At 50.8% G+C, this 21,203-nt stretch overlaps 1 protein-coding gene across 1 annotated transcript in view; it reads left to right on the forward strand.

The window, feature by feature from the left end:
• The window catches only part of ky (kyphoscoliosis peptidase), an 80,668-nt gene that overhangs the window by 27,708 nt on the left and 31,757 nt on the right, over nucleotides 1-21,203 (forward strand). The window contains exons 6-7 of the mRNA XM_070884018.1: nucleotides 927-1,035; nucleotides 20,996-21,113. Coding sequence (XP_070740119.1) covers nucleotides 927-1,035; nucleotides 20,996-21,113 — 227 coding nt within the window. The remainder of the gene's footprint in view (nucleotides 1-926; nucleotides 1,036-20,995; nucleotides 21,114-21,203) is intronic.

Below are 21,203 nucleotides of genomic sequence, written 5' to 3' on the forward strand. Positions count from 1 at the left end.
TTCTAAAGAGTATGCAGGGACAGAGGACCTGGGAGCTCATGTGCATAGATCTTTGAAGGTGACAGGACATTGAGAGAATAGTTAGCAAAGCATATGGGATCCTGGGCTTCATAAATAGAGGCATTGAGTACAAAAGCAGGGAAGTTATGCTGAACCTTTATCAAGCTCTGGTTAGGCCACAACTGGAGTATTACATCCAGTTCTGGTCAGCACACTTTAGGAAGGATGTGAAGAGGGTGCAGAGGAGATTTTCCAGAATGGTTCCAGGGATGAGGGATTTTAGCTACACGGTTAGGTTGAAGAAGCTGGGGTTGTTCTCCTTGGAGCAAAGGAGGTTGAAGGGAGATTTGATAGAGGTGTACAAGATTATGACGGGTTTGGATAAGGTGAACAAAGGAAAGCTGTTCCCATTAGCTGATGGTACAGGGACTAGGGGACACAGATTTAAGGTTTTGGTCAAGAGATACAGGGGGGATGTGAGGAGGAACTTTTTTACGCAGCGAGTGGTAATGACCTGGAACTCGCTGCCTACGAGGGTGTTGGAAGCGGAGACGATCAATGATAGGCACTTGAGGGAAATAAACTTACAGGGCTATGGGGATAGAGCAGGGGAATGGGACTGAGTGGATTGCTCTACAGAGAGCCGGCATGGACTCGTTGGGCCGAATGGCCCCCTTCTGTGCTGGAATGACTCTACATGGGATTCTTACCGCCGTGCAAAGAGCGATAAATGACTTACTTCCACCTCTTAAAGGGCAGATGTCCTGATTTTACTTTTCCCTGTTGGTTAGTTGACAAACTGAAAGGATCATTCCGATTTCAGCTACAGTTACAAAGTGCATGCAAATATGGCTCTGTGATTAAGGAAAGGCTATCTAACAGTTACAGCAATTGTATTCACAATGAAATATCATTTGTCCTAACAGCTTTCTGCAAAGGGTACAGTGACTGGTCTGGTGAAGGACCTCCTGCAGTATGCGAGCACCGATCTGGAAAAGATCCGAGTATTATGGATGTGGATTTGTTGTCATATCGGTAAATATTCAGCAAACTAATGGTCACAATTCTGTGCAGGAAATATTTGCATTACTAGTGAAAGGTATATGGGTTTAGCCCCCTGAAATGTCTGTATGTGCTACCAATCAGCGGCTGTTTGGAGAGTGCCCGGATCGCAGTGCAAAGACCTTTACCCAACCTCTGGGCTTCTTCCCTCTGAGACTATGGCAAAAGAGGGAGTGCTGTAGGATTTTTCCTACGGGTTTCAAACACCAAAGAACACTGAGATTTTCCAATACAATGGACATTATTACAAAAATTTAAAATGACTATAAATTCCTAGTTCAACATATCGAGTGCAGGTTTAAAATCAAACCAAATGACAAATTATCCACTTACCGATTTCAGATTCATCCATTCATACAAGCAACTTCTATGCTCTAAGTTAGACAGTTTAAGTAGAATTAAACCCAATCCTATTCCTGGCAATAACTATGCACCCCCCTCCAGTTACTTGGTCATACACAACTCCCCAATGCCCGATGGCTTTTTTATAGTGCGTCAAGTGATCAATTCAACCTAACTATACCTCTCATATGGTTCTTCTTGCCGGCTCAGCAAAAGTTCCCTCATGAAATCTGCTTCTAAGAGAAAGAAGATTCCTTTGTCTTGAAGTTTTTATACTTTGCCTCCTCCTGGCCATCTGATGTCCAGTTCTGATTGGTCAGAGATAACTTGACCCTTTCGCTGATTGGCCAACTCGATTGTCACTCTATAAATGTCTCTTCTTGTTTCAATTCAAACTGTACTCAGTTCTGTTTGACAGGTTAGAGAAAGTAATTCGTCTCTCATAAGCCTTCAGCACTCAACCATGCATTTAGCCATCAGCTGCTTCAGTACCAGTGTGCCTTGGATCTTTGCACCACAGGATGCTGGAAATTTGAAATAAAACAGAAAATGCTGGAAATACTCAGCAGGACAGGCAGCATCTGTGGAGAGAGAAACAGAGTTAATGTTTCAGAAACATAGAATTATAGATATTTATGGCACAGAAGGAAGCCATTCGGCCTGTCGTGTCTGTACCGGCCACTTTTCAGCTCTTGGTCCATAGGATACGACACTTCAAGTGCATATCCAAGTACTTTTTAATTGCAGTGAGAGTTTCTGCCTCTACTACCCTCGATGATCTTTCATCAGAACTGTAACAAATTAGAGATTCGACAGTTTAAGAACATAAGAAATAGGAGTAGGTCATACAGCACCTCGAGCATACTGTGCCTTTCATTAAGAACTTTTACATTAACTCCACTTTCCTGCCCAATCCCCATATCCCTGCCCATGCCCTAACTTGCACAAAGCCCCGGCCGGTGTCGTGAAAGGCGCTATGTAAATCCAAATCTTTCTTTTTTCTATAGTGTAGCCAACCGTTTTTTGCAGCTGTGACTGAGAGTCCCAGATGGTACATTGCCGCCCAGAAGCCAGGATGCAGGAGATCAGAAAAACGGATGGAGAAACTTCTGGAAAGGGAGGGAAAGAAGTCAAATGTTATGGTCCATGTTGGAACAAAGGACATGGATAAAGTATGGGTGAGATCCTGTAGAGGGAGTTTACAGAGAAACACAAGACCCCAATGGTGGGAATCTCCAGATTCCTTCAGTGTGGCAGGTTAAGGAGAAATAGACCAGGAAGGTCAATGTGTGGCTGCAGGGTTGGTATGGGAGGAAATGCTTCATGTTCCTGGGGCATTGGAGCAAGTTGTAGAACAAGGAAAGGTTGTACCAAAGAGATGGTCTTCACCCTGAACTGAATCAATACCAGTGTCCCGTGGAGAGGCAAAATGGAGCAGAGGAAGAGCAGTTGGACTGATGTGGCCGGGGTGGGGGAAGTCTAGGTTTGGAAGAAGTGAGGGGAGTAGAATTAATAAAGCTGTTGGAATAGAAGCACAAGGTTTAGCTGAAATAAATAGAGGAAATATTATGAGAAGGTGGTGGGAGATAGCATCACTATTGGAGAAGGGACAACAACAACAACTTGTATTTATATAGTGCCTTTAACATAGTAAAACGTCCCAAGGCGCTTCAGAGGAGTATTATGAGATAAAAATTTGACACCGAGCCGCATAAGTAGAAATTAGCGCAGGTGAGCAAAAGCTTGGTCAAAGAGGGAGGTTTTAAGGAGCGTCTTAAAGGAGCAAAGAGAGGGAAAGACAAAAACTAAAAGAGAAAACCAGGAAAAAGAATAAGGGTCAACATTCCAAAACTGGAGTCTGGTTTGAGTGGTCTGTGTGTGAATGAATACAGCATTCCGAGCAAACCTGGAGAGAGCCAAGCACTACTAACTGCAATAGGATACAGTCGCTATGCTAGATCAGGACGGGGAACTTAATATTCCTGGTTATAATATTTTTAGGAGTGATGGGGAAAGGAAAAGGTGTGGGGTAGCAATGTTTGTGAAGGATTCTATCGCAGTTTCTAGGGCACAAAAATGTTTTAGAAGGTTAGAATAGGAGAACAATTGGTAAATAGCGATCACAACATAGGTTCAATGTTAGGATAGAAATGGATACTGAAGAGTCAAAGACAAGGAATTAAGACTCTGAAATTACAGTTCAGGAAGATAAGAAGGGATTTTGCTCCAACTATCTGTCTGTAAGGTAACACATATTGGGCTAGAAATTCATTATAACCAAGGAGTGAGCGGTGTCAGTGGAGAAGTTGGAGAATTATTGCCAGGTGCAAATGTGTAAGACTGCACGAAAAATTTGTGCTCAATGCTCAAAGAAATTATTGGAGCACTAATTCAAGTCTTAAAGCCCAAGCTCATTGGCATTATACTCAAGGGATAGACCAAGATCCGGTGCAGTCTAATCGCAAGTCATGATTGCCACAGGCTTTTTTCAGTTCTTAAAGGGGAGGTTCATTGATGCTGCAACAACAACTTTTATTTATATAGCACCTTTAACATAGTAAAACATCCCAAGGTACTTCACAGCAATGTTATGAGACAAAACAGTTACATTTGACACCAAGCCACATAAGGAGAAATTAAGGCGGATGATCGAAAGATTGATAAAGAGGTAGGTTTTAAGGAGCATCTTAAAGGAGGGAAAAGAGAAAGGTGGAGAGGTTTAGGCAGGGAGTTCCAGAGCTTGGGGCTTAAGCATCTGAAGGCACACCCACCGATGGTTGAGCAGTTATAATCAGGGCTGCTCAAGAGCGCAGAATTAGAGGAGGGGGTTGTGAGGTTGAAAGAGATTACAGCGATAGAGAGGGGCGATAGTGCAGCTGCCTCAGCAAGCAGCATCAGGTCAAGGAGAAGGAGCCGGAGGACTGAAGCAGCTGTACTCATGGCAGATCCATACCCCAGGGAGAGAGCCCACAGATTCTGCCATCAAGCATTGGAGACATTAGTGTTCACTGTGGAGAAACGGAGGGCGCTAATCTACCCGGCAAGTGGCAGGAGGCCCTCGCCACAAGTCTTCCGCACCGTGTGGAGGGCAGTGTCTCTCAGACAGTGTCTCGGGCAGTGCGTCTCGGGCAGCGTGTGGACGGCAGCACGTCTCGGGCAGTGTGTCTCAGGCAGCATGTCTCGGGCAGCGTGTCTCGGGCCCTCGGGCAGCGTGTCTCGGGCAGCACATCTCGGGCCCTCAGGCAGTGTGTCTCGGGCAACACTTCTCAGGCAGTGTGTCTCGGGCAGAGTGTCTCGGGCAGAGTGTCTCGGGCAGAGTGTCTCGGGCAGAGTGTCTCGGGCAGTGTGTCTCGGGCAGTGTGTCTCGGGCAGAGTGTCTCGGGCAGTGTCACTAGGGCAGTGTGTCTCGGGCAGAGTGTCTCGGGCAGTGTGTCTCGGGCAGTGTGTCTCGGGCAGAGTGTCTCGGGCAGTGTGTCTCGGTCAGAGTGTCTCGGTCAGAGTGTCTCGGGCAGTGTGTCTCGGGCAGTGTGTCTCGGTCAGAGTGTCTCGGGCAGTGTGTCTCGGGCAGTGTGTCTTCTCGGGCAGTGTGTCTCGGGTCCTCAGGCAGTGTGTCTCGGGCAGTGTGTCTCGGGCAGAGTGTCTCGGGCAGTGTGTCTCGGGCAGTGTGTCTCGGTCAGAGTGTCTCGGGCAGTGTGTCTCGGGCAGTGTGTCTCGGTCAGTGTGTCTCGGGCAGTGCATCTCGGGCAGTGTGTCTCGGGCAGAGTGTCTCGGGCAGTGTGTCTCGGGTCCTCAGGCAGTGTGTCTCGGGCAGAGTGTCTCGGTCAGAGTGTCTCGGTCAGAGTGTCTCGGGCAGTGTGTCTCGGGCAGAGTGTCTCGGGCAGTGCATCTCGGGCAGTGTGTCTCGGGCAGAGTGTCTCGGGCAGTGTGTCTCGGGCAGAGTGTCTCGGGTAGCGTGTCTCGGGCAGTGTGTCTCGGTCAGAGTGTCTCGGGCAGTGTGTCTCGGGCAGTGTGTCTCGGGCAGTGTGTCTCGGGCAGTGTGTCTCGGGCAGTGTGTCTCGGGTCCTCAGGCAGTGTGTCTCGGGCAGTGTGTCTCGGTCAGAGTGTCTCGGTCAGAGTGTCTCGGGCATTGTGTCTCGGGCATTGTGTCTCGGGCAGTGTGTCTCGGGCAGTGTGTCTCGGGTCCTCAGGCAGTGTGTCTCGGGCAGTGTGTCTCGGTCAGAGTGTCTCGGGCAGTGTGTCTCGGGCAGTGTGTCTCGGTCAGAGTGTCTCGGGCAGTGTGTCTCGGGCAGTGTGTCTCGGGCAGAGTGTCTCGGGCAGTGTGTCTCGGGCAGAGTGTCTCGGGCAGTGTGTCTCGGGCAGCCTGTCTCGGGCATTGTGTCTCGGGCATTGTGTCTCGGGCAGAGTGTCTCGGGCAGCCTGTCTCGGGCATTGTGTCTCGGGCAGTGTGTCTCGGGCAGTGTGTCTCGGGCAGAGTGTCTCGGGCAGTGTGTCTCGGGCAGTGTGTCTCGGGCAGAGTGTCTCGGGCAGTGTGTCTCGGGCAGCTTGTCTCGGGCAGTGTGTCTCGGGTCCTCAGGCAGCCTGTCTCGGGCAGCGTCTCTCGGGCAGTGTGTCTCGGGCAGCCTGTCTCGGGCAGTGTGTCTTGGGTCCTCAGGCAGCCTGTCTCGGGCAGTGTGTCTCGGGCAGTGTGTCTCGGGCAGTGTGTCTCGGGCAGAGTGTCTCGGGCAGTGTGTCTCGGGCAGAGTGTCTCGGGCAGAGTGTCTCGGGCAGTGTGTCTCGGGCAGTGTGTCTCGGGCAGAGTGTCTCGGGCAGTGTGTCTGGGGCAGTGTGTCTGGGGCAGTGTGTCTCGGGCAGAGTGTCTCGGGCAGTGTGTCTCGGGCAGTGTGTCTCGGGCAGAGTGTCTCGGGCAGTGTGTCTCGGGCAGTGTGTCTCGGGCAGAGTGTCTCGGGCAGTGTGTCTCGGGCAGTGTGTCTCGGGCAGAGTGTCTCGGGCAGTGTGTCTCGGGCAGAGTGTCTCGGGCAGTGTGTCTCGGGCAGTGTGTCTCGGGCAGAGTGTCTCGGGCAGTGTGTCTCGGGCAGTGTGTCTCGGGCAGCCTGTCTCGGGCAGTGTGTCTCGGGCAATGTGTCTCGGGTCCTCAGGCAGCGTGTCTCGGGCAGTGTGTCTCGGGCAGTGTGTCTCGGGCAGAGTGTCTCGGGCAGTGTGTCTCGGGCGGTGTGTCTCGGGCAGAGTGTCTCGGGCAGTGTGTCTCGGGCAGAGTGTCTCGGGCAGTGTGTCTCGGGCAGTGTGTCTCGGGCAGAGTGTCTCGGGCAGTGTGTCTCGGGCAGTGTGTCTCGGGCAGCCTGTCTCGGGCAGTGTGTCTCGGGCAGTGTGTCTCGGGTCCTCAGGCAGCGTGTCTCGGGCAGTGTGTCTCGGGCGGTGTGTCTCGGGCAGAGTGTCTCGGGCAGTGTGTCTCGGGCAGAGTGTCTCGGGCAGTGTGTCTCGGGCAGTGTGTCTCGGGCAGTGTGTCTCGGGCAGTGTGTCTCGGGCAGAGTGTCTCGGGCAGTGTGTCTCGGGCAGTGTGTCTCGGGCAGTGTGTCTCGGGCAGTGTGTCTCGGGCAGTGTGTCTCGGGCAGAGTGTCTCGGGCAACACTTTTCAGGTAGTGTATCTCGGGCAGTGTGACTCGGGCAGTGTGTCTCGGGCAGAGTGTCTCGGGCAACACTTCTCAGGTAGTGTATCTCGGGCAGTGTGACTCGGGCAGTGTGTCTCGGGCAGAGTGTCTCGGGCAACACTTCTCAGGTAGTGTATCTCGGGCAGTGTGACTCGGGCAGTGTGACTCGGGCAGAGTGTCTCGGGCAACACTTCTCAGGTAGTGTATCTCGGGCAGTGTGTCTCGGGCAGAGTGTCTCGGGCAGTGTGTCTCGGGCAGTGTGACTCGGGCAGTGTGTCTCGGGCAGAGTGTCTCGGGCAACACTTCTCAGGTAGTGTATCTCGGGCAGTGTGACTCGGGCAGTGTGACTCGGGCAGAGTGTCTCGGGCAACACTTCTCAGGTAGTGTATCTCGGGCAGTGTGTCTCGGGCAGAGTGTCTCGGGCAACACTTCTCAGGTAGTGTATCTCGGGCAGTGTGACTCGGGCAGTGTGACTCGGGCAGTGTGTCTCGGGCAGAGTGTCTCGGGCAACACTTCTCAGGTAGTGTATCTCGGGCAGTGTGACTCGGGCAGTGTGTCTCGGGCAGAGTGTCTCGGGCAACACTTCTCAGGTAGTGTATCTCGGGCAGTGTGACTCGGGCAGTGTGTCTCGGGCAGAGTGTCTCGGGCAACACTTCTCAGGTAGTGTATCTCGGGCAGTGTGACTCGGGCAGAGTGTCTCGGGCAACACTTCTCAGGTAGTGTATCTCGGGCAGTGTGACTCGGGCAGTGTGTCTCGGGCAGTGTGACTCGGGCAGTGTGTCTCGGGCAGTGTGTCTCGGGCAGTGTGTCTCGGGCAGAGTGTCTCGGGCAGTGTGTCTCGGGCAGTGTGTCTCGGGCATTGTGTCTCGGGCAGCGTGTCTCGGGCAGTGTGACTCGGGCATTGTGTCTCGGGCAGCGTGTCTCGGGCAGAGTGTCTCGGGCAGTGTGACTCGGGCAGTGTGTCTCGGGCAGTGTGTCTCGGGCAGCACGTCTCGGGCAGTGTGACTCGGGCATTGTGTCTCGGGCAGCGTGTCTCGGGCAGTGTGACTCGGGCAGTGTGACTCGGGCAGTGTGTCTCGGGCAGCGTGTCTCGGGCAGAGTGTCTCGGGCAGTGTGTCTCGGGCAGTGTGACTCGGGCAGTGTGTCTCGGGCAGCGTGTCTCGGGCAGAGTGTCTCGGGCAGAGTGTCTCGGGCAGTGTGTCTCGGGCAGTGTGTCTCGGGCAGCGTGTCTCGGGCAGAGTGTCTCGGGCAGAGTGTCTCGGGCAGTGTGACTCGGGCAGTGTGTCTCGGGCAGAGTGTCTCGGGCAGTGTGACTCGGGCAGTGTGTCTCGGGCAGAGTGTCTCGGGCAGTGTGTCTCGGGCAGAGTGTCTCGGGCAGAGTGTCTCGGGCAGAGTGTCTCGGGCAGTGTGACTCGGGCAGTGTGTCTCGGGCAGCGTGTCTCGGGCAGAGTGTCTCGGGCAGTGTGTCTCGGGCAGTGTGACTCGGGCAGTGTGTCTCGGGCAGCGTGTCTCGGGCAGAGTGTCTCGGGCAGTGTGTCTCGGGCAGAGTGTCTCGGGCAGTGTGACTCGGGCAGTGTGTCTCGGGCAGTGTGACTCGGGCAGTGTGTCTCGGGCAGTGTGACTCGGGCAGTGTGTCTCGGGCAGCGTGTCTCGGGCAGAGTGTCTCGGGCAGAGTGTCTCGGGCAGTGTGTCTCGGGCAGAGTGTCTCGGGCAGTGTGACTCGGGCAGTGTGTCTCGGGCAGTGTGACTCGGGCAGTGTGTCTCGGGCAGCGTGTCTCGGGCAGAGTGTCTCGGGCAGAGTGTCTCGGGCAGTGTGTCTCGGGCAGAGTGTCTCGGGCAGTGTGACTCGGGCAGTGTGTCTCGGGCAGAGTGTCTCGGGCAGTGTGACTCGGGCAGTGTGACTCGGGCAGTGTGACTCGGGCAGTGTGACTCGGGCAGTGTGTCTCGGGCAGAGTGTCTCGGGCAGCGTGTCTCGGGCAGTGTGACTCGGGCAGTGTGACTCGGGCAGTGTGTCTCGGGCAGTGTGTCTCGGGCAGCGTGTCTCGGGCAGCGTGACTCGGGCAGTGTGACTCGGGCAGTGTGTCTCGGGCAGTGTGTCTCGGGCAGCGTGTCTCGGGCAGTGTGACTCAGGCAGTGTGACTCGGGCAGTGTGACTCGGGCAGTGTGACTCGGGCAGTGTGTCTCGGGCAGTGTGTCTCGGGCAGCGTGTCTCGGGCAGTGTGACTCGGGCAGTGTGACTCGGGCAGTGTGACTCGGGCAGTGTGTCTCGGGCAGAGTGTCTCGGGCAGTGTGACTCGGGCAGTGTGTCTCGGGCAGAGTGTCTCGGGCAGTGTGACTCGGGCAGTGTGACTCGGGCAGTGTGACTCGGGCAGTGTGACTCGGGCAGTGTGTCTCGGGCAGTGTGTCTCGGGCAGCGTGTCTCGGGCAGTGTGACTCGGGCAGTGTGACTCGGGCAGCACGTCGCAGGCAGCACGGTGGTCCCCAGGACCCACATACAGTGCAGGAAGAAATTCAACAGCCTCACTCAGGTAATCAGGGTGAGTGAATGCTTCAATAAATACTACATACCATCATCTGAACACACTGCCCAAAGCACCACACCCCCAGCACTCACCCACTAACAACCTCTACCGACCAACACTCACACCCTCATCTCACGCCTTGCACACAATGATAGCTATTCAACTATGGCAGGCACATCCCCAAACACAAGCTCCACACTCACTCACACACTTTCCTTTCTCTCGCAGGCCAAGGTGGCTTACAACAAGAGGGGACAGGAACACACAGGTGGAGGGAGCGGGAGTGCACGTGCGGGAGATAAGCCGACATACAACCATTGTCTGTGCTGGAGAATAGAGTGCTGCAGATCATTGGGTGCCAGGTGGTGGGCGCCATGGCCACCAGCGACGTTGACCCCCCACCCCCCGCCTTGGGGACAGCAACAGTTATGTTCATCTCTATTCCTCTGCTCACATCCCACTTCCCCCTCACCCCACAAGCATTTCACACTTTCCAGCTAATCATGCTGTTTGCCTACTTCGCTCCCGTTCTGGCCCCTCCCCTCACCCTAATCCGACTCCTGTGCCTTTATGTTTTCACATAATGAGCAAGCACCTCAGCAGCCTGTCCCTGAGGGCACTGTAGAGAGCGAGGTGGAAGAAAAGGAGGAGGATGAACACACTGCTTCACTGCATGTCTCACCTGCAGGCACCAGCTCAAAGGCTAGTATAGTATCAGGGTCGGCACTGGGTGAGACACTGGGGGCGAGCGGGCTGCAAGGCCAGGGGGAAAGGGAAGCTCGGGGGCCAGCTCCCCGGAGGGCGAGCTTGTGCTTGAGTTCTGCTGCACAGGACTCAGATGAGGACCTCGATGGGGAAGCCTTTAGAAGAAGTGGGATGGCCATGCACAGCGAGATGATAGGTGCAATGGCAAGGGTTCCCGAGAACCTCTCGGCAATGGTAAGGAGTGTGGAGGAGACAGCCTCCAACATGGCACAGAACTCCGTGCACATCATGGAGCCCATCATTTCCACTCTGCAGAGGATGGTAGGCTCCCAGAGAAACCGTGGTGACCGTGTGTGATGGGTGATGTGGCAGCTTCCATTGCAGCACAGGCAGAAGTGAAGCAACAACATAGTGCTGTAATGCAGTCTATGCTTAGTGGCATCCAGTCTCAGACTGCTCTCATGCAGTCTCAGCTGGATGCCACGGATGCTCTGACTGCTGCCATCGCCGCTGGGTCCACCACAGTCCACCGGGGATCTGACGGTGTCACAGCAGGCCACCACTCTGTGCTCCAGCCAATTGGGAGGGATATTGAGATACTGCCCCAGAGGAATGGCAGTGGGTCAGTGGAGCAGGAACCTGCTGTCCTTTCTCAGGATGACAGCATTCCTGAGCCCACCACTGCCACTCCGCCATTGCACTTGTCACTGCCTATCACCCAGCCAGCCCACACTGCCACCGCCCAGCCTGAGGTGGTGCAGCCTACAGCCAGGCCTTCTAGGCCCAGAGCTGGTCGAGGACATCCTGCAAGGCAATCTGTAGTCTCCCACATGGACACTCAGCAGGTTTCCACCAGATCTGCTGCAGCCATCGGGCCAACACTTCATGTAGGCAAAGGCACAGTAACGAGAGGCTAAGGGATTGCACAAGGGTGAATAGTTACTATTTTTGGTGTAAATATTTGCTCACTGACTTTTTATAAATGTATTCAATAAGTTTGGATTGTTTTGTGGTGTCTCTTTTCAGCTTTGCACTGTAATATGGCCTGTGACAGGGATGGAATGATGGGAAAGTGGTGAGCGACAGGGATCTGGAGTTTAAATCATTCCAACAGCAGTCTGATGAGGCAGTCACAAACCGCCCATCTGGCAGGCTGATTGAGTGGCTGCCTCCACCTTCACTCCTGTTCCTCCTCATCCTCCTCATCTTTCTTGTCCTCCACGTCCTCCTCCTCCTCCTCTCCCTCTTTCTCCTCCTAAGTTGGTCCCGCAATCCCTGATGGCAAGAGCTGTGCCCTTATGGTGGCCAAGTTGTGGAGTGTGCAACAGACCATCACGAAATGGAACACCTGCTCAGCTGAATATTGGAGCGCTCCTCCAGAGCAGTCAAGGCAATGGAACCATTGCTTCAGCACTCCGATGGTCTGCTCGATGATGTTCCTGGTGGCGGTGTGGCTCTCATTGTGCAAGTGCTGGGCAGGGGCAGTGGGGTTGCGGAGGGGAGTCATGAGCCAGGTGGAGAGTGGATAGCCAGCCGCGAGCTTGATGTGGTGGCTGGAAGAGAGCTGGCACACCGGTCTGAAGCAGGATGAAGGCATCGTAGCTGCAGCCAGAATAGCGGGCATTGACGGTGAGGATTCTGCATGTGTGGTTGCACACTGACTGCACAGTGAGTGGGAGCCTTTGCAGTTACAGAACATCTCAGCACTGTCATGCGACACCGCCCGCAAAGTGACATGGGTGCAGTCAATGGCGCCCTGCACCATGGAAAGCCTGCTATCCTGGGAAAACCACATGCACACTCGTGCTGCTTCTCTCTGGTGTAGGGGAAACCAATGCAGTCCCTTCTCCCACTGTACAGAGCCTCTGTGACTTCCTAGATGCAGCGATGGATGGCGAACTGCGAGATGTTAGCTATGTCTCCTGTTGCAGACTGGAAGGATCCGCTGGTGAAGAGATTGGGGGCCACAGTGGCCTTGACTGCCACTGAGAGAGCCGTGGTCGCCCCAATCTGAGGCTGGAGGTTAGGTTGCAGGAGGTGGCAAAGTTCTGTGACCACCTGCTTGGGGAAGCGAAGCCTTCTAATACACTGCTCCTCGCTTAATTGAAGGTAGGAGAAGTGCTCTCGGAATAGCCTCTGAGGGTAAGGCCTCTTGTTGAGAGCCTTGATGGCCCTCCTTCTCCCTCTGCGCACATGTTTCCATCTTTCTCGCTGCCTATATCCTGGAGGGCGAGGTGGCATGCCAGTACAGCACCCATTAATATAACCAAGTGTAGCAGTTTGATTTTTTAAAGAATAAATGTAGTTAAGTTTTTAGTTGCCATGACTGACACTCCTGTTACAAAAGAACCTTGAAATTACTGAATGAAACTTGCAATGGGTGAAACTGACAAGAAACCACTGAAATTGCACTAACCTGACACTGCGAGTGATTACTGATGAATCCTTTAATTAACGGCCCTGGAGCCGGCTTCCTGCTGCTGCACGCCAGCCCTCCCTGTCGCTGTTTACTCTAGGCGCTAGGGTAGGTAGCGATAATCAATTGTAGCAGATCGGATGGTCAGTGAGAATTGCACACACACTGACGTCATGATCCAGCTGGCGTTGACGTTCCGGGCGATAACTCTTATAGGTGGCGCTACAGGTGGGGGATTTGGCGTGTGGCGCTGGATTTGTCTCGGCCTGGCAATACTGTTTTCGCGCTCCGTTAGCACCATCTGCTGGCGCTAATGGGGAGCGTTAAGGGGAGGAACTTTTCCCCCAGAGCGAGAAAAGCATGGAATGGGAGTATGCACTGAGTGAAAACACACGGAACGGTGTCGATGAACAGATAGACTTTTTGATTCAAATACACAATCCCCTGAAAAGACGCACAGGTGAATAAAGCCATAAAATTGTCAATAGAACCTTGGGTTTTATAAATCAAGCCATAGAGCGCAAGCGTAAAGAAATAATAATACATTGGTACAAAACACAGTTAGAATTAAAGTGCCTTAACCTACAGGGCTACGGACCAAGAGCTGGAAAGTGGGATTAGGCTGGATAGCTCTTGGTCGGCCGGCGTGGACACGATGGGCTGAAATGGCCTCCTTCCGTGCTGTAAATTTCTATGATTCTATGAACAGAGAGTAGTTTGGGAGCCCCATTATAGAAAGGATATTAAAGCCATAAAGATAAATACAAGTTGTTGTTGTTGCAGCTTGGGAAAACTTTTAAAACTTCGGGAGAAACTTTTAAACAATGTGGAGGAACTTTTAAGAATTATTTTCTTTAAAAACATTTTTTTACTGAGGAATTGAATACTGTACCCCAATCTAACTAAAAAATGATTAGCATCATTTTCAGTCATTTGAAACCGGGTTACTCACGACGACGCCCAACAAGCAGGTGTGCCTCCGACCAGGCGACCGGGACATCACCCCAACCCACTCCTGCGGCGGGCCTACATCCCTCCATCACAGCTAGGGGTCTCCACCCTTCCACTCCTTGCTGACCTCCCACCCGCAACTCCAGCAGACAACTGACCTTCCTAATGCCTGCCCCCAACCAAGCCTCAGACCACCCACCATCAAGGGTGCTACTCGCTGCCGAGTTTGTGGCCAACATCTCGCCATAGGCAATTAGGCTCATACAGCTGTGTCTGGTCTCTAGTCGTCTTGGACCCCCTTGCCACTAGACCAAGACCTTGCTCAGCTATGTAAGGTGTGCAGCGGCCACCCCACGTTAAAAGAACTCATGCACAGGCATCTTCCACTCCGTTAACATGAAGTTCGGGACATGGAACGTCAGGACCCTCATTGACAACTCCAACAGCGACAGGCCGGAACGCCGTTCCACCATAGTTGCCCAGGAACTTAGACATCTTGACATCAACATCGCTGCCCTAAGCGAGACCCGGCGGGCAGGGGAAGGCCAGCTCAAAGAACAAGGTGGAGGTTACAGCTTCTTCTGGAAGAACGCCGCCTCCACGGAGTCAGCTGCGCCATCAAAAACGAGCTGGTTGACCGCCTCAAAGACTCCCCCTGCGGGGTTAACGAATGCCTCATGACTCTTCGACTCACTCTATCCTGTAACCAATGCACCACAGTCATCAGTGCATACGCCCCAACACTCAATGCAACGGATGAGACCAAAGAGGGTTTTTATTCCAACCTCGAAACATCGCGGGCAACAAACTGATCCTCCTAGGTGACTTCAACGCCAGGGTCGGCAAAGACACAGCCCTCTGGGGAGGCGTGATTGGCAGAGGTGGGGTAGGGAAAGCCCAGTGGTACCCTACTCGTGACAAAATGCCAAGAACATGAACTTCTCATCACCAACACCTTGTTCCGCCAGAGGGACAAATATAAGGCATCGTGGCAACACCCTCGCTCCAAACACGGGCACCTGCTCGATTATGTCATCATCCGAGCCAGGGATCACAAGGATGTGCGCATCACCCGTGCATCATGACAGGAGCTGACGACTGCTGGACGGACCACCGCCTCATCAGATCCATCATCGATATCAACATAGCCCCAAAGCGGAGGGGGCAGCAGAAGCAGTGCCGCAAAAAAGTCAATGCCGGGGCACTTAAAGACCAGCTAAGAGAGCCCTATACAGCCGTCGCCTCACAGCTAACCTGGTGTGTGTTGATGACCCTGAGATGCAGAATGCCTACAGCGCTTGGTCTGCCCTCCAGGCCTCCATAACCAGTGCCTGCGTACAGACGCTTGGTCACTCAACCAGAAAACACCAAGCCTGGTTTGATGAGAATGATCAGGAGATCCAAGAGCTAATAGATTGCAAACAGAGAGCATTTCTGAGCCTCAAGCAACAACCCAACTCGGGAGCAGCAAAGCAACATTACAGGCGGCTCAAGGCTGAAGTCCAACAAAAAATCCGGGACCTAAAGAACAGGTGGTGGAAGGAGAAAGCACAGGAGATACTGGCCGACAGCCATGAAGTTAAGGCCACCTATGGTCCAAACTCCCAAGGCCCCACCCCACTCCTGGCCAAGAACGGGGAAACTCTCATCATGGACACCGAGGCAGTCAGGGCCCACTGGAAGGAGAACTTCAAAGATCTCAATCGAGACTCTGCCTTTGACTCGAGTGTTCTTGACTCCATCCTGCAGCATGTGACCCACCACCAACTCAGTGAAACCCCAACGTTGCACAAGGTAGGAAAAGCCATAAAACAGCTCAAGAACAACAAGGCTACGGGAGCGGATGGAATCCCTGCTGAGGCGCTAAAGTATGGTGGAGAGGTGCTTTTGGCATGGATTCATGATGTCATCTCTCATCTGGAGGGAGGAGAGCATGCCGGGAGATCTCAGAGATGCAGTGATTGTGACCATCTTTAAAAAAGGGGACAAGTCCGACTGCAGAAACTACAGAGGAATCTCCCTGCAATCAGTTGTCGCTAGAGTTTTCTTCTCCCTGTGGCCGAGGAGCTCCTCCCGGAGTCACAGTGTGGATTTCATTCCCTACGGGGCAGAACTATAAGGAGAAAGTGGGACAGACGGATTAGCTTTTGAATACTTGAGCTAAGGGCCAGCACGGACACAATGGGCTGAATGGCCTCCATCTGTGTTGTAATCGTCTATGGTTCTAATTCATATAACAGCAATATCTTACATTTATATAGCAAAACATTAATAACTGGAAATGTATTGCAGTGCACAATCAGCCTGTTAACAAATTTATTCTAACTACATACTTTCACTAAATTGTTTCTTGTCACATTAAATCTTTGGTGATGACCCCCGCACTCTATCCATTTACCAGTGTGCATTGCCAGTCTTAGCAAGTCCAGAGCCCTTTCAAATACCCCTGAACTTGTTCACTTGTCACAAACCTAAGAGTCATTAACAAGTTGATAGACATTACTAAAATTACATTATATTATATGTTATAATAACAGCGGTCTAGCATGCATTTCTTGTCTGTCATAGGGTCAGAAGTGGGGATGTTCGTTGATGATTGTACAGTGTTCACTGCCATTTGCAACTCCTCAGATAATGAAGCAGTCCATGCCTGCATGCAGCAAGATCTGAACATTCAGACTTGGGCTGATAAGTGGCAAGTAACATTTGCGCCAGACAAGTGCCAGGCAATGACCATCTCCAACAAGCGAGAGTATAGCTACCAGCCTTTGATATTCAACAGCATTACCATTGCTGCATCCTCCAGCATCAACATCTTGGGGGTTACAGTTGACCAGAAACTTAACTGGACCAGCCACATAAATACTGTGGCTATAAGAGCAGGTCAGAGGTTGGGAATTCTGTGGCGAGTGACTCACCTCCTGACTCCCCAAAGCCTTTCCACCACCGACAAGTTACAGGTCAGGAGTGTGATGGAATATGCTCCACTTGTCTGGATGAGTGTAGCTCCAACAACACTCAAGAAGCTCAGCATCATCCAGGACTAAGCAGCCCGTTTCATTGGCACCCCATCCACCACTTCCTTCCATCATACTCAGAATCAAATGCAAATTTCTCTGCCAACTTAAAAAAGTGGAAAGAGTTCATTCGACACAGGAGCCAGTATATCTGTAACCTCTAAATGTCCTTAAAATCACACTCAAATAAAAAAATAAAGCCAAAGTTGTAACCTGCAGCCCGAGGAACAATTAAACTCTGACCTCACTCATTGTTTACTTAACAGTAGTTAGACGTTTTCTTTAGGAGCAGAATAATACATTCTCCATTACATAACATGGCCCTAATGTGTATCATTCCAGTTTTGAGCAAGGGTATGGGAAAACATCATATAAAACATTTATATAAATATTTTAATGCATAAAGTTATTCAGATATTTTATAAATAATGTGATCAAAGAATGCAGAACATATTTCTTGCGATGTAAGCAGAACGTTAAATGATAAACCACTGACCATGGAATTTATCATCCGCTCAAGTTGTGAAGTGGATTTGAATCCCACACCAGGACTGGAGCACATAATCTAGGCTAAATCGTTCATTACAGTGCTGTGGGAGTGCTGCACTGTCAGCGGTGCCATAGATCGGAAGAGAAATTGAGCCACATTCAGTTCAGATGGATGTTAAAAATCCCATGATAGTCTTTGAGGAAGAGCAAGGTCTCCTGGTTAGTTGTCTAATTTGCTGTTTGTGGGATCTTGCTGTGCTAATTGGCTGCTGTGTTTGTCGATACAAGAAGTAACTTTAAAAGTAATTTGTACAAAGTTCTTCCCAACATTTCTCAAAGGTGTGATAAGTACTATGTAGAATCATAGAAATTTACAGCACAGAAGGAGGCCATTTTGGCCCATCATATCCGTGATGGCCAACAAGAGGTTACCCAGCCTAATCCCACTTTCCAGCTCTCGGTCCATAGCCCTGTAGGTTACGGCACTTCAGGTGCACATCCAAGTACTTTTTAAATGTGATGAGGGTTTCTGCTTCTACCACCCTTTCAGGCAGTGAGTTCCAGACCCCCACCACCCTCTGGGTGAACAAATGTCCCCTCAAATCCCCTCTACCACCCCTCTGCTAAGGGAAATATATCTAGGCCCCTCATAATTTTATACACCTCAATGAGGTCTCCCCTCAGCCTCCTCTGTTCCAGCGAAAACAGACCCAGCCAACCCAATCTGTTTTCATTGCTAAGATTTTCCACTCCCGGCAACATCCTCGTAAATTTCCTCTGTGCCCTCTCCAGTGCATCACGTCCTTCCTGTAATATGGTGACCAGAACTGCACACCGTACTCCAGCTGTGGCTTAACTAGTGTTTTATACAGTTCAAGCATAACCCCCTCCCTGCCCTTGGATTCTATGCTACTGGTATTTGCTTAATCAAAGGTAAGGGATAAATATTCATAAATCACTTACATAGAAACATAGAAACATAGAAAATAGGTGCAAGAGTAGGCCATTCGGCCCTTCGAGCCTGCACCGCCATTCAATAAGATCATGGCTGATCATTCCCTCAGTACCCACTTTCCTGCTTTCTCTCCATACCCCTTGATCCCCTTAGCTGTAAGGGCCATATCTAATTCCCTCTTGAATATATCCAATGAACTGGCATCAACAACTCTCTGCGGCAGGGAATTCCACAGGTTAACAACTCTCTGAGTGAAGAAGTTTCTCCTCATTTCAGTCCTAAATGGCCTACCCCTTATCCTAAGACTATGTCCCCTGGTTCTGGATGTCCCCAATATCGGTAACATTCTTCCAGCATCTAACCTGTCCAGTCCCATCAGAATCTTATACATTTCTATGAGATCCCCTCTCATCCTTCTAAACTCCAATGAATAAAGGCCCAGTTGATCCAGTCTCTCCTCATATGACAGTCCAGCCATCCCTGGAATCAGTTTGGTGAACCTTCGCTGCACTCCCTCAATAGCAAGAACGTTCTTCCTCAGACCAAAACTGAACACAATATTCCAGGTGAGGCCTCACTAAGACCCTGTACAACTGCAGAAAGACCTCCCTGCTCCTATACTCAAATCCCCTAGCTATGAAGGCCAACATACCATTTGCCTTCTTCACCACCTGCTGTACCTGCATGCCCACTTTCAGTGACTGATGAACCATGACACCCAGGTCTCATTACACCTCCCCTTTTCCTAATCTGCCGCCATCCAGATAATATTCTGCCTTTGTGTTTTTGCCCCCAAAATGGATAACCTCACATTTATCCACATTATACTGCATCTGCCATGCATTTGCCCACTCACCTAACCTGTCCAAGTCACCCTGCAGCCTCTTCGCGTCCTCCTCACAGCTCACACCGCCACCCAGTTTAGTGTCATCTGCAAACTTGGAGATATTACAATCAATTCCTTCATCCAAATCGTTAATGTATATTGTAAAGAGCTGGGGCCCCAGCACTGAGCCCTGCGGCAATCCACTAGTCACTGCCTGCCATTCTGAAAAGGTCCCATTTATCCCGACTCTCTGCTTCCTGTCTGCCAACCAGTTCTCTGTCCACGTCAGTACATTACCCCCAATACCATGCGCTTTGATTTTGCACACCAATATCCTGTGTGGGACCTTGTCAAAAGCCTTTTGAAAGTCCAAATACACCACATCCACTGGTTCTCCCTTGTCCACTCTGCTCATTACATTCTCAAAAAAGTCCAGAAGATTTGTCAAGCATGATTTCCCTTTCACTCTGATGTCAGGCTAACCGGTCTATAATTGCCCGTTTTCTCTCTTCCTCCTTTTTTAAAAAGTGGTGTTACATTAGCTACCCTCCAGTCCATAGGAACTGATGCAGAGTTAATAGACTGTTGGAAAATGATCACCAATGCATCCACTATTTCTAGGGCTACTTCCTTAAGTACTCTGGGATGCAGACTATCAGGCCCCAGGGATTTATCAGCCTTCAATCCGATCAATTTCCCTAACACAATTTCTCGCCTAATAAGGATATCCTTCAGTACCTCCTTCTCACTAGACCTACTGTCCCCGAGGACAATCGGAAGGTTATTTGTGTCTTCCTTTGTGAAGACAGAACCAAAGTATTTGTTCAATTGGTCTGCCATTTCTTTATTCCCCTTTATAAATTCACCTGAATCCGACTGCAAGGGACCTACGCTTGTCTTCACTAATCTTTTTCTCTTCACTTATCTATAGAAGTGTTTGCAGTCAGTTTTTATGTTCCCAGCAAGCTTCCTCTCGTACTCTATTTTCCCCCTCTTAATTAAACCCTTAGTCTTCCTCTGTTGAATTCTAAATTTCTCCCAGTCCTCAGGTTTGTTGCTTTTTCTAGCCAAATTATATGCCTCTTCCTTGGCTTTAACACTATCCTTAATTTCCCTTGTTAGCCATGGCTGAGCCATCTTCCCCAATTGCTGAAGTTCATCAATGTGATCTTTAAATGTTTGCCATTGCTTATCCACTGTCAAGCCTTTAAATATCCTTTGCCAGTCTATTCTAGCCAATTCACGCCTCATACCGTCGAAGTTACCTTTCCTTAAGTTCAGGACCCTAGTTTCTGAATTAACTGTGTCACTCTCCATCTTAATAAAGAATTCTACCATATTATGGTCACTCTTCCCCAAGAGGCCTAGCACAACAAGATTGCTAATTAGTCCCTTCTCATTACGCATCACCCAGTCTAGGATGGCCAGCTCTCTAGTTGGTTCCTCGACATATTGGTCTAGAAAACCATCCCTAATACACTCCAGTAAATCCTCCTTGTGCTTGTGAGCTCTCAGCTGTTGTCACATAAGAACATAAGAAATAAGAGCAGGATTAGGCCATACAGCCCCTCGAGCTTGCTCCGCCATTCAATAAGATCATGGCTGATCCGATCATGGACTCAGCTCCACTTCCCTGCCTGCTCCCCATAACCCTTTATTTCCTTATATCTCAGCCTTAAATATATTCAATGACCCAGCCTCCACAGCTCTCTGGAGCAGAGAATTCCAAAGATTTATGAACCTCTGAGAGAAGAAATTCCTCCTCATCTCCGTTTTAAATGTGTGACCTCTTATTCTGAAACTATGCCCCCCAGTTCTAGATTCCCCCACTTTTGAGGTTACGTTCCATATTTGAGAATTTACCATCTAGCATTCTCTTACTCTGTATCTTTCTATACTAATAGCCAGAGGTCTAGCTGTCAGCGACAGCGCTCCAGGTGCTTCTGCCTAGTCTTATTTCTAATATTTCCAAACTACTATGGCACATTGTAAATGCTGATGGTTTCTATGACGTATTTAATTGTTGAAACTGAAAGAAGTAGTAGCCAGTGCTTTATGTTTGCAGAATATGACGTGAAGGGATTTCACAACAAGGACCTGAAGAGCAGTGAACCCTCCGATGTACTGAAGACCGGCAAAGGAGTTTGTGCTGGATATTCAGGCCTCTTTTGTGAAATGTGCAGGTAACTCTTTGTTTTTTTTCTATCTTTGCAATCTTTCCCCACGACCCTCCCTTGCCCCTCTCTCTTTCCTGTCTTTGTTTGAAATTGCAA

Source organism: Pristiophorus japonicus, chromosome 6 (assembly GCF_044704955.1).
Source record: "Pristiophorus japonicus isolate sPriJap1 chromosome 6, sPriJap1.hap1, whole genome shotgun sequence".
NCBI lineage: Eukaryota > Metazoa > Chordata > Chondrichthyes > Pristiophoridae > Pristiophorus > Pristiophorus japonicus.